Source organism: Belonocnema kinseyi, chromosome 10 (assembly GCF_010883055.1).
Source record: "Belonocnema kinseyi isolate 2016_QV_RU_SX_M_011 chromosome 10, B_treatae_v1, whole genome shotgun sequence".
Classification (NCBI taxonomy): domain Eukaryota; kingdom Metazoa; phylum Arthropoda; class Insecta; order Hymenoptera; family Cynipidae; genus Belonocnema; species Belonocnema kinseyi.
In genome coordinates, this window is record NC_046666.1 from 101,960,913 (window position 1) to 101,975,055 (window position 14,143).

The window sequence follows — 14,143 nt, forward strand, 5'->3', positions numbered from 1 at the left end:
CTTGATCCGCATTTGAAATAAATTAAAGAAATTGGTGATTTTGGAATTCATCTCGTTTGGATAAAAACTCAATTATTTGATTGAAAAATTAATTATTTTGTTGAAAATGTAACTTTTTTGTAAAAAAGTCCTCTTTTTCTATCAAAAGTTCAACTACTTTGTTAAAATTTTTATTTCTTTTATTTGAAGGTTCATCTCTTTCGTTGAAAATACATTTTTGAAACTGACAATTAGTCTATACCATTTTTGGTTAAAAAATCATGTTTTGTAGATAATACTCTTTTTGACTTTAAAATTTAAAAATTTATTAAAATCAAATTTACCTTTTTTAGTAGAAATTTAATCTTTTTGGTTGAAAATGTATCATTTTTGGTCAAAAATGCAATTTTTTGGTTAAAATATGAATTGTACATCTTTTTGGGTTTAAAAGTCGTTTATTTCACTAAGAATTGAACTACTTTGTAAAAAAAATACTTTTTTTTAAAAAGGTTTTATAATTATGGTTAAAAATTTAACTATTTGGTTGAAAGTTTAACTCTTTGATTGAAAACTCATATTTTTGGCTTAAGAAATTCAACTTTTTGTAGATAATTCGTCTTTTTGACTTTAAAATTAAATAATTTCGTTGAAAATCCATGTATTTTGTTTAAAATTTGTCTTTTTATGTAGATCATTAATTTTCTTGGTCGAAAATTCATCTGATTGGTTGACAATTCAACAACTTTGTTGAAAATAAATTTTTCCGTTAAAAATGATTTATCTTTATCTGAAAAAATGTAAATATTATAGGATTGATTAAAAATTAATCGTATATATTGGTGAAGTTTGAAAATAATTTTTTTTATAGAAAATTAATCTTCTTGGTCAAAAATTCACCTTTTCCCTTGAAAATTCAACAATTTTGTTGAAAATTCGTTTTTTTTTCCTTGTTCAATTCAATTTTTTATCACAGCTTTTATCTGGAAATTGAACTATTGAACTATTTGTTTTAGTTAAAACATCAATTTTTTATTAGAAAATTAATTTATTTGTTTTCGATTATGACTTGAAAGATTATTTCACTCAAAAAATTTGTCTTTTTAACCCATTCAATTTGAAATTTTTTAATTAAAAAAAGAAAACTTTGTTAATTCTCAGCAATATTTGACCGTTCATTTAAAACAATCCATTACAAACAACTGTTAAAAACTATACAAATTTGAACAGAATGGTTCGAAATAGAAAGCCTTGAATTGTTAAATTTGTAATGAGCTAAATTTTAAGTTTAAACTGTACAATTTTAATTCAAAAAAAGATTCAGAATTAATTTAAAACTTGAAATTATTTCAAATAATTTGAAACACGATTTAGAGTTTTGCAGATTAAAAAAAAGCTTTTTGAGAATTGTACAGTATTTAAAAAGAATAACAAAAATTGTTGTGATTACTAAGAACATTGAAGATTAATGTGCTATAAAAAAAACGATTTTCGAACTTAACCAATATATAGGATTAATTTTTAATTAATCCTATAATAGTTACATTTTCAGATAAATATAAATAATTTTTAACGAAAAAAATTTATTTTCAACAAAGTTGTTGAATTGTCAACCAATCAAATGAATTTTCGACCAAGAAAATTAATGATCTACAAAAAAGATAAATTTCAAACAAAATACATGAATTTTCAACGGAATTATTTAATTTTAAAGTCAAAAAGACGAACTATCTACAAAAAGTTGAATTTCTTAAGCGAATAAATATGAGTTTTCAATCAAAGAGTTAAACTTTCAACCAAATAGTTAAATTTTCAACCATAATTATAAAACCTTGTTTAAAAAAAAAAAATTTGCTTACATAGTAGTTCAACTCTTAATGAAATAATCGACTTTTACACCCAAGAAGATGTGCAGTTCATATTTTAACCAAACAATTGCCTTTTTGGCCAAAAATGATACATTTTCAACCAGAAAGATTAAATTTCTACTAAAAAAGGTAAATTTAATTTTAATAAATTTTTAAATTTTAAAGTCAAAAAGGGTATTATCTACAAAAAAGCTGAACTTTTAACCTAATTTAAAGGCAAATAGTAGAATTTTCAACTATAATTATGAATCCTTAATAAGAAAAAACTAATTTTTTTAATAAGTAGTTCAACTTTAAGTGAATAATCGAATTTTCCACCCAAAAATTATAATTTTAATTTTTAACAATATAGTTGCATTTACAACAAAACGACTTGGCAAACAAAAAATATTAACAGTTGATAATTCAACCGAAAAATGTAATTTTTAATCAAAAAGTATAAATTTTCCATAAAGCAATTCAATTTCTACAAAGAAAGACGAATTGTTAACAAAATATATGATTTTATAGCCAAAAATGGTATAGATTAATTGTCAGTTACAAAAATGTATTTTCAACGAAAGAGATGAACCTTCAAATAAAAGAAATAAAAATTTTAACAAAGTAGTAGAATTTTGGATAGAAAAGAGGACTTTGTTACAAAATAGTTAAATTTTCAACAAAATAATTAATTTTTCAATCAAATAATTGAGTTTTTATCCAAACGAGATGAATTCCGAAATCTCCAATTTCTTTAATTTCTTTTAAATGCGGATCAAGATTTAAATAAGACTATTACAATATAACATAATTATAATATTATGATTAATATATATATATATATATAATTTATATCTTATACTTGAAGTAACGTAACCTTAAAATCCACGCATTAAAGAGGCGCGCAAAATATTCAAATCATGAGAATCGCCAGCCCAGCATCGAAATCCGAAAATATTCAAATTCCAATCTCTTCATTTTATTTCAAAGCAGATAGAGATATAAATAGAACCGCCGAAGTGTTCCGACCGGCAATCGTGCACCTTCGAGTTTTCAAATTCAGAAGAGGAGAAATGGGTTGCGCGCACAACCCAGGCATTTATATCGTCTCCTACCATATTCACACGGACATAGACGTGTCATAGTATTGGACCACGTCTCGTTTCAGATCTGGGATCACTGAGCACCCCATCGTGCTTATTCGCTATGTAAATGCATGTGCTTCCCGCTTCGAGTGAATTAACGCAATGTCATGACGTAGTTACACATGTAGGGTACAGCGTCTTACTGCAACGCTCCTGTTTTGTCACGCCTATGTGGACATCCCCCCCCCCCCCGGTCTTCTCTCATGTATACCCGCGGCGCGGTGTCAATTCTCGGAAACCTTAAATTCAGGAACACTAAAACCAATATCGACTGTAATTTATTTATATAGAAAAGATGGTCCAACACATGTTATATCTCAATCGTAGATTTTCTCACTTTTCGTAGATGCATCGTGAAATGATAAGGTTATAAAAAATCATCTGTACCGATGAGGTTTTCCATCAAAGAACGAAAGTTTTAAAGTTTTTCAAAGTAATACATTATTGACCAGCACAATGAAAAATATCTATATCTTTTAAATTGATAAACACTTGCTCAAAATACTTTAAGATATTTTTAAATTTAGGGAAGTGTTTTTTATTCCCAAAAGAATTTTTTTATTCCTATTAAACCTACGAATAAAGAACTTTATTTTTCTCGATGCGCCCTAGTCCACATCAACTAGGAAAATCCGTTTTTAATCTATCCGCTACCAGAATTACCTGAAAATGCTCACGTAATACTTACAGGAACCCTAGAGAAGAGTTAAGCTGATTAGTAATTAGAAGACTGAATAATGTAACTATATATAAATGAGCAAATATTTTGGTTAGTGCTGTGTGAGTAATTCTTTACAATAGTAATTAACAAATATAAGTTACTGAACAAGATAAGTTATTAGGAACTTTTGCAGTAGCTTTTAACTAATTTCAGTAACTTTTTTGTCAATTTTTAATTTTTATACCACTATTTTAACAGCATTTTAAAAACTTTCTTTGTATTAAAACTTTTTTCAAGTTAAAAAAAATTATCTTTACCGTCTAATAGGACTCTTCATATAGTTGTATTTCTGTCGAGGGTTTAACCATTTCTAAATTCAGATGTAAATACTTTTTTTAATTCTTTCGAATTCTCTTGAACTGTTTTGCAATTCTCTACATTCTTTAGGATTCTTTAGATGCTTTGAATTATTATAAATTCACGTTAAACTCCTTTGAATTCATTGATATCTCTTAAATTCCCATGACTTCTTTTGAATTTCTTTGGATAAATTGAATAACTTAAGCTGTATTTGAGCACATTTTTTAAATTGCAAGGACTGAAATAACGTCTCACCTGTTACACATACCTAATTTGACGTCGACAAATTTTTGCATTTATTTTCAAATAAATTCTTTTGAATTCTTTAAATTTCGTTGAATTTCTTTGAAGTACGTGTAACGTGTTACTTTTTTTAGAAAAGGAACGGAACTGCATCGAGGTAATTTTATGGAAAGTAACGTAACTGTATCGAGTTAATTTTAAAACAACTTACCCACAACGGTTTTTCTTTGTATCCGAAAATGCATGCTATATGTAACAACACATTCAACGTAGAACACAATATTGAACAAATCAATTGCATTTCGAAAATAAACGAAAATATAATAAAATTGCATAATTTTGCAAGTTTGAACAATAAGAATTATGCATTAAGCATAAGTTATTTGCATTATAATAATTACATCACTTATGCACTGCTTGTTTCTGCACTAAAATTTTTTAGCAATACGTTAATAATGCTTTAAATGTGGCTTGTAATTAAAATTATTTGTTAAGTTTTTTATGTACATTTTCATGTCATTGTTTGTAAAATATAAATGTCAAGGATTTCTCTATACTACTTCACCAAACATATTGTGTAAAGCACAATTCACTGTAATTTCTCCCATCCATCGTTTTCATGTCATCAAACCAATTCTATCTTAACGAACTTCATTAAGGACCAATAACTGTTTTCTTTTATCCGTCCTCTAACACTCATTTATACGTCACTGATATAATTTTTGTTATGTAAATATAAAACAAGACAAGTGGTTTTTATACTTTTGTGAAGCGTTAAACTGGATTTTTGTACTCCAGAAACTTAATGTGTGTAAATGTATGGATTGCATTTACTTTTATTATCTTTCTTTGAAGTTTATTGACATCAAAATATAAATCAGAAAAATATCTGAATAATTTTCAGTCAAATGTAAATACTTTTATTCAGATTGAGAGAAAATGGTATTGCATTCAAATCAATACAGTATACACTGTAAAATTTAGGATCCGCAAAAGGAAAAAGTGAATTTCGTGCGATCTATTTTTTAATAACAAAACCTTGTTAGTTCTTGATGAGCTGAATATGCTGTTTTTTTTTAATCGATTAATATCTTTTTCTTCTAACGAACTTAGAAAACGGCGACTTTAGTACCTCGTCGAACACCCAGTACACTGTGGTGTAATATAATTTATATTTATTTTCATATCGGCGATTGGTTGAAACTCTACACTAAAGAGGTTGGCAAGCGTAAAACAGTACTGCCATCCTTCGTAGGTTGTTTTTGACAGATGAAAAGTGAAGTTACGTGTTCATTGTTGTTTGTCGGGTCCAGTCTTATTTTTTTTGTTACTCGTTACTCAAGTCCCCACATCTGCACATTTTCATCAAGAAAAATAGTATACACGTAATCTACTATTACCTCCTGAAACGTGTTGAAAATGGGAAAAATTGAATTTACACTAAAATATATGAAAAAAAAAGAATTATTAGTCACCAATTTTTTCTATATACAATGTAAAAAAAAGTTATGCTGAAAATCACATTCGACCGTAATTTAACCTATTGCACCTTCAGAACTTGACTGTGAATAAAGTAGTACATTAACGAGATCTCAATACTAATTAACATTTTCCGATAATTAAACTGAAATGATCATCGTGATAAAGCCGTGACCGCTGTACTTTGATAGTTGACGTGTAAAATTGCAGCGTATTACACTAGAAAGGATTTGACCTACGTTATACGCCGTAAAGATACATAGAGCATTGCATTTACATGAAACGCTGAATTTACCAATAACATCGCATTTAACATTTTTATGTGTGATTTAAATTGACGGAATGCAGAAGTGCTTGATAGAGAGCGAAATTACATGCAGTATCTTATTGCCACGGATGGAGACTCGTTTCGGGCCTGAGCGACAATCTTTCCAATCTAGAAGCACAACGTTTTTTCACTCGTGTGGCTTTTAACTTACACGCAGTGTGTTTTTTCAGCGGCGTTTTTGTTTACGCAAGTATCGTTCATTCACACCTACTCTTGTACATTCACTGCGTATTATATGGGCCAAATAGTTAACAACGCAGTACGATGTAAAATAACAAAACAATTTTTTACAGTGATGCCTAAACAATTCATGGAAGTGCAAATTTGATATTAAAACATATAAAAAATTAAAAATTGATGAATAATTTTTTTTTCAATTTGAATTTGATTATTTTTAATTCCGTGCATAAAATGACCTATAAAAATCGGTATTGCATTACTGTAAAAAGAGGGAGTCCTTGGCTCAAAGGCAGATTAATTTAGATTGAAACAGATATAAATCTTGGGTCCTACCTCGGATTAGCTTGCAATGAAACTGATTTTTATTTGTCTGTTTGTAACTTTAGACAGGATTTTCAACTTCTTGGAATATGTACTCTCTTCTTGATTTAAATAAAAGAGAATCGCTTTAAGAATTCTAATGTTTGTAAGTGACAAGTGAAACACGTTAGATTGTTTCATATGCATATCAAAGAAGAAAAAACAGTTGTCTTTGATTCTAGATTTAGTAACGTAGATATAATTTTTTTTAAAGCTGCTTACTTATAGTAATGTATCTGTTTTTAGGGGTCATGCACTTGATACGTAACGCGTTTTTCTTTTGTTTATATCGTTATATTCTTTTTGGCTTCATGGAAATTTTATTTTCATCTTCAATTATACAAAGGGAAAACGCGTTACGTAGTATGTGCACGACCCCTTATTAGTATAAATATCTTCATTGGCGTATATTTTTAAGATAAATTTATATGTATCCTGTTCTTTTAGTTCAGTTTCATATTTGCGATTTCAAATTGTCTTTATTCACACGTAATAAACTATTTGAATCTGTTACAGAAATGAAGCACCCACCCGGCAAACCAGCGCCCCCCTCGGTACCCACGGGGGACTCCTCACACCCTACGATACTGTGGCAGTGTAATCTGTAAATCATTGTCCGTCTTCCACCTTGACCAATGAAACAAAATGCCATTTTTACTCGACTCGCGTACTAACGTCAATCGATTCCGATCGAAAGCTCAGGATGGTCACAAAAAGCATGCGCGTACAATGATGTACTCACCATTGTTTTCTAGTACTGTAGCCACAGTATGGATGCAACGATTTAAGTTTAAGTTATGTCACCGACATGTGTATTTGGTTATTTATATAAGTTATTTATTGTGAAACAGAGTTCTTGTTTTAAACAGACACGCAAAACGTATGCAGTTGGCCCTTTCGGTGTCCTTTACTCGCACTCGTTGCCGGAATTGTAGAATTCTCTCTACTAAGAATCTTCCGAGATCGAGCTATAAACTTCTTTAAAAAAGCTTAACTTTTTCTTAAGTTAAATCTCGAAGTTGAAATCTATTTTTTTTTTAAAGAGCTACATCAAAAAGAGTTCAAAGAGAAGAACACTTTTCATCCGAAACTGCCCCAGTCCTCTTTTTTCGTAGTCTTTTTCAGTTTTAGTCACTCATGTTTAAACAATGAGGATGGTTCATTCTATTCTTTCAATGTCTGTGATGTGATCAGCGATGGGTTAAATGGTCCGGTACTACTTGCTCAAAATCTCCTTGTGAATTAGTTCACTTCTATTATTCCACTAAATATAAAAAAATTAAATGGAACGGAATTGGCAGAATGAAAATTAAAAGGCTGATGTGAAATGCTTTCTCGTTTGGATTCTATCAACCTTAATCATCTTCAGCAGAACTGAGATAGCAAATATTTAGTTTAATATTATTTAGCACATGCAAAGTCAAGTGTGGAACTAAACTCGTGATCTGATTTGCAATGTCCAAGAAACAGAGTATTATACACACGGCAGGGTTGAGATTCGAAAGGGATTGCGTGTTGCGATTGAAAAGATATGGTAGAAATAGAGTCGAGTAGATTTGATGATCCAAATATTTAACATCATCTTGAATATCCTGCTGTACTACATTCTTAAAGACAATTTTCTCTTTTATTACAACGAACAAAAACTAATAGTTTGAAAACATCTTTGACGTAATCCCACAATTTATTTATTTTCTACAGTAATTGTGTGTAATTTCTGAAGGAACTAATTAAATATGTAGTACGGCTGCAAGGTTTTCAAGAATATGGTGTTACTGACAAATTAGAAGTCAAGCAAATTCGCATTGATTTCCTTCAATTTCTTTGTGGCAGAAAAGTGCAAAGTTTCGCTCAGTTTCTATTCAATGATGGTTGTGTCGCACTGCCGCATTCTGTAGGCAAACTTTTTATAATTTTGTAATGAAGGTTGTGTCTCCGACGAATGATGAGAAAAACAAGAATCTATGGCGTGATAGGAAAGATCTCCTCAATGTCTGCCTCGTTATGGTTCAAGATGAAGGCACGAAGTTGTAATAAAGATATCACGGTTGCGGTCGATTTCGCCGCTAATGCAAAGAATTAGCAAGTAAACGTAGATAGTTAAGAACAATCGAACAGAAGGTTGCGAGTTCGTATTACCACGATGCCTGCAAGAAAAATAGAGGCACAAAATCGTTCAAGTATCCAAATCAATTTTTTGGGTGAAATACAAAATGAGCCGCAGGCATAATTAGTAGTACAAGGCTTATAGCTCGTTTTTACAATGATATTACTTCTAGGCTATAAAGTATACTGTAGATGTGACATTTGTTTATATGCCATGAGTCGATCAGCAGTCATCTTCCCCAGCGTCTGATAAAGAAAGCGACATACCACGTGACCGCCTGACATTGATTTTCTCCCATATTAAAAAGTATAAGAGAAACATCATTTGTTATACTTTCTATTAATGTAATATCTATATCCGGTGAGGAAAATGATTGAATTACCTTGAAAATAATGCATTATTTATTGTACTATAATTATTACTACAACTTGATTCTAAGCTCATTTAGAATAGTACTTGAACAACTTTTTCAACATATTTCTTCAGTAGACTCATTTTGGAGAAAATTAAGAGAGGAAATTAATGTCCAGCCATGTGTGAACTTTGAAGAAAGTATTTGATAAATGAAATAGGTATGAAATCATTAGAAAAGTTGCGAATTTCACTGTGTCGCTGCAACGCGCCCTCTGTCATCGATGTGATTTTAATGCTGCGCAAATGTTTGTGTCTCGTATACGTGTTAAATTGTGCTGTTAGATATAGCCATACAACTTAAATAAGGCTCCGTAAGCTTTTCGCTTCTGGCGTCAAATCTAAAGAAATAAACAAAAGCACACGATTAACCTTAAAGAATTAAGCATAGTCAAATAGAAATTAAAACAAAAGTATAAAATATACCCAGCCGACTTTACTCGTAAATTGATAAGTACAATTTTAGTTTAGAAAATTTCCGTATGATTAACCGTAATATCACACACACACATATATATAAAGCGGCACTTTGACGTCCTGAAACAAGCATTGTAACGAGCTTAAAGAATCCTTGAAAATTAAAAGTAAAAAATGTCTAATCGATGCTACATCACTGCACTACCGTTCGGTCGACTTTTGTGAAACTTTTCGTCTCTTAATTAAACTCGTTGAGTAACGATAAGAGCATTTTTAAAAGAAAACTCAGACTGAGCTTATGTAAAAGGATCGATTTTTCACACCTCTAGGACAATTAAACATTTTTAAGAGTCTGCGGTTTTTTTCTAAATCATTGTTTTCTTATTGGAATAAATGTGGCGAAAACAGTCACTATAACTATGCTAGTAATTACTTGCATCGACGCAAAGAAGAAAGAAAAATAAGTTTTGAAATCATTTCTGTAGGGAAGATGTTCGACTTTAATTTTGGCTTTATTCGAATTTTGTGTAGAGAATAAATGGTTAGTATTGCGTAATTAAAGTGGTTTGTATTTCTGTAATTCGACTAAGCCTTCCCAAAGTTCGTTGCAATGTCGTATGGTATTCGAAAATAATTCGAAATAATGTATAATTGCGTGATACTAGCGAATATTGATTAATGTAATCTTGATAAACGAAATTGCCGCTTTAAAGTGACTTTAGAGGTAACGGTAATGAGAATCGGTTACACTGTCAACCAGTAATTTATACATATATAGCTTCTTAAACTGCTTATTGCATAATCGTGCGATTTAATAAGAAAACAAAAATAAGTAATTTGTTACTTTCCGTATGTGATAACGGAAGACCGCTTTGTTTATTTGTTTTTACTGAAAGTTTTTGGTGTATATCGTCCACGTAATTGTGTATGTATAGCTTTATGTACAATTTAATCTGACTTGATAAACCAGCTCGTACTCACTGTCAATACTTTGTTTTATACCAAAGTTTTCTCATTTCATGTTGAATAAATCAAATCTAAACCCAATAATCTTCTTATTTTTTTTCTTATTTCTATATGGCGAACAACTCACAGGACCACTCACTTTTACTACCATTTTTATATTTACTATCTTTCCGATCTTCCATGAGCACAATAATCAACCAAATGTACGCAATATTGCAGCAATAATGCTGTAATATATGAATGTTTTCTCCCAAACAATATTACTTTAAAATATTGCTACAAAGTCGTGCGAAAATCTATCATAAATATTTTATTAGTTTTTAGACCTGGCTGTCCAAACTGTGTCAGGAATTTCGACCATCTTCTCTCTTTTCTCCTTCCAATATTTTAATACTAGTTCGCAAGTTTGCTGCAATATTGCACGGCAATTTCGCCAATGTTATGTAATATTGTAGCAATATTGCGTACCCCTACTACTGCACTTGGTTCTTCCCTGGAGATCGGGATACTTCACCTCTCCAACTTCAGACTTACAATTTATTCACGAACTTAACTGCAACGGCATGGTCAGTGTCCGGGTGTCAGTTTGACAGATAACCGTAAAATAATTCAAAACTCGTAAAAATCGATCAGCTCGATTTAAAGTTTTCACTTGTCTCGAGAGATAAAGGTATTAAGGCCGATGAAACGAAGATCCCACCTCAAAATTAAATAGCCTCATTTTCCTCCATAAATACTAGAATGACGTCTTTTTTAAAATAATTAGGGCGTATTCCTGTATTGAATCAAATGTATATTCGGTGTGAAAAATTGTCTAATTTCAATAGTTTTGGTGTAAAACATTTTTTTTATTCTAACCCGAGCATAAACAAGACGTTTCACACTAAAACTATTAATAATTTCCGAATTTATCTTTCCGAATAAAGATTTTATTCAAGACAAAAATAGGATCTTATTATCTAAAAAATGTAATTCTATATTCGTATTTATGGAGTAACATGAGGCAATTTAATTTTGTTGTTGGGCCCTGGTTCCACTGCCCTTAAAAATTTTCTTTTATGATAGGTAAGTTGACAGGACAGCAATTGAAAATAAAAAAATGTTAATTAGAAAAGCTCAAAATTTGATACAAGGCTATATGAACGGGTGAGCGGAAGAACATAGTGTCTGATTTTTTTTTTCCAAGGGACGTCGTATCTCGCTACGACTACGTTATTCCGCTCACCCAGCGATATATCAATGAAAATAAGCATAGCATAGTAACATGAAATGAGTGTAACTTACGAAATTTCGCAAGTACTTTAGAACCCGATTATGATTTGATTTTCAGATCACATTTTTACCTGGACATAGTTACAATTAGGTCAAGGATATAACAAGGCCCACAGACCGTGGTCCTGCAGTCAGTGGGCGAACAATCGTCTGCCTTTGTACCTGCCCATGCAGTATGTTCCTATAGGAGTATACTCCTCTGAGTAACTGTTCAGTTCGGATTCAGTCGGATATTGGATATCTGGGTCCTATTTAAATTTCTAAAAAAGATTATATAAACACTGAAATAAATGGGCTTTGTTTAGGATTTCGACCATCATTGTGCTGGTTTCTATTGGACCCTGCCTGGGTTTACAAAAAATTACCTCTGATCTAGGAATCTGATTGTTTTTTTTTTATACTTGCAACGCTAAGCTGCTCATCGTTGACGCTTCCAAAATAGAACCAACCAATACTGGATAGACATACCATTTAGTCTACTGACTTTCATTTAGAATTTCCAACAGCCCAGATAACATTTATTGCGCGCATGACATGCATGCCAAAATTCACCATGTTCGCCAAAGTTTTGTGATTGTAACTGATGTGCGTGCACAAGGTGTGGCACAATGTGAGCATGTTTACAATCACCCTGTGACGAAATTTTGCGGCACGTACATGCGCACAACATGAGTAACCAGTGGGAGCACAAAATGTTTAATTTATAAATTAACAAAATTGATTATTTAATGCTTATAAAAGCTATAAATTGCCTTTTCAATATGGATGCCGTCCTGTAGGTGCAGCGCAACAGAATCACAAAGCAGAATATCATAAATGTGAAAGAGATAGAGAATCTATATTTTTTGTAATCCTGAGAGTGAAAGAGATAAATAGATCTGTCCGTCTTTTTCACTCTCGCTTTACGCCGTTATTTTCTGCGCACATGGGATTATGCGGAACTAGCCGGCTAGCCCAGTGCCTTTTGCAACATTGCAACGCGTCAGTGTGTGCCGGTTCTAGTTTTGTGAGAATCTCGAAGTACTACAAGGAGACCGCACGTCATGTATTTCGACTGTCACCAGTTCGCGATTGCCTGTCCTCAGAGTTTAATGCTATCCCAGATTAGAGCTACCCTTCAGTGAAAATATAAAATTAGAAATTGTCGTCTGCTATGGAGTATCGAGTGTGTTTGTAGGTTAAGTTTGGCTATGTCAAGTGTCAGTTGGTGTCGCGAACGCAGTGATAATGCTTGTATAATTTATACCATTATATGAGTAATGGCATTAAAACAAGAGGAGGAATATAAAAACAATAGAACGCAAGCATAGATATTGAGAATTTTGCGTCTAATACCTCTCTCTTTCTGTGCCCTACTACCCGAATCACAGCCCTTACAAAAATAACGCGACATTGTTGTATCACTTATTGTATAGGTTTTTAGCACTGACATTTTGCACAACAATTTTTCTCCACTAAACACAGTTTGCAATTTCACAACGGCATTAATAGGTTATATTTATACCGGTTCAAAATTTACATCACATGTTTGAGGACAGTCGATTGCGATTGTGGTGTTTTTTTTCACCATCCTCGCTGTAGGCGTGCTATTCTGTTAATAAATTCCGATAGATTTATTTAATTCAACCTTTTTATTTACCTCCTTCAATATAAATAAATCATTTTAGGATATACAATCCACACGCTACGAGTGTTTGCTTCATTCACGCACGCGCGTGCCTCGCATGGCGTGCGTCGCATATGCGCCTCCATGGATGGCGCATCTGAGTGCTGATCGGAACGCACGTCATGCGGATGAATTCGCACACATGCCTCCACAGTGCGCGCATTCTGCGCACAAATTGTTATCTTGGAGATAGTGGCGCCGGAACGAAATTTTGGGGGGGGGGGAGGCAAACTCTCTTTTTATCGTAAATGGTAGACATAGGTACATACATATGGCGGGTTGCATTGGTTGCCCTCCACCAAAATTTTGGGGGCGAATGACCCCCCCCCCCTGTTCCGGCACCACTGCCCACAGTAAACATATAATAACCGTAAGGAAATGCTATACCTTTGCTAAAATCGGGGCTAAATTTTATCGCTGTTTTATGTTTGTTTTTCTTGGGATTTCGTTTCTGTTTGGTTTTACAAACAGAATTTTATGGACGCGCAACATGTCCAAAGGTTGTATGTATATGTTTAGATCGTCCAACACTGTACTCTACTTGGATTTCAGAACTAAATTTGATTTAGTTTCTGTTTGTCTTTCAAAGTAAAATGTCGTCGATCGCCCGGATTATTATATTCCAAAAATTGCTGGTCCACGCAGTTTCGCAGCCCAAGGGGAGAGAGACGATTTCCACTCATGCGAGAGACACCAGGAGCGTGGACTAAAGGATCAATGCGGGG

General features: G+C 32.2%; 1 protein-coding gene across 4 annotated transcripts in view; it reads left to right on the forward strand.

Annotated features, from left to right (window-relative positions):
• Window positions 1-10,564, forward strand: part of LOC117182071 (Down syndrome cell adhesion molecule-like protein Dscam2) — a 292,904-nt gene extending 282,340 nt beyond the window's left edge. For all 4 annotated transcript variants that reach the window (XM_033375097.1, XM_033375094.1, XM_033375095.1 and 1 more), the window contains one exon: window positions 7,096-10,564. In XM_033375097.1, the coding sequence (XP_033230988.1) occupies window positions 7,096-7,180 (85 nt within the window). In that variant the 3' untranslated portion in view covers window positions 7,181-10,564. The remainder of the gene's footprint in view (window positions 1-7,095) is intronic.
• The last annotated feature ends 3,579 nt before the right edge of the window (window positions 10,565-14,143 follow it).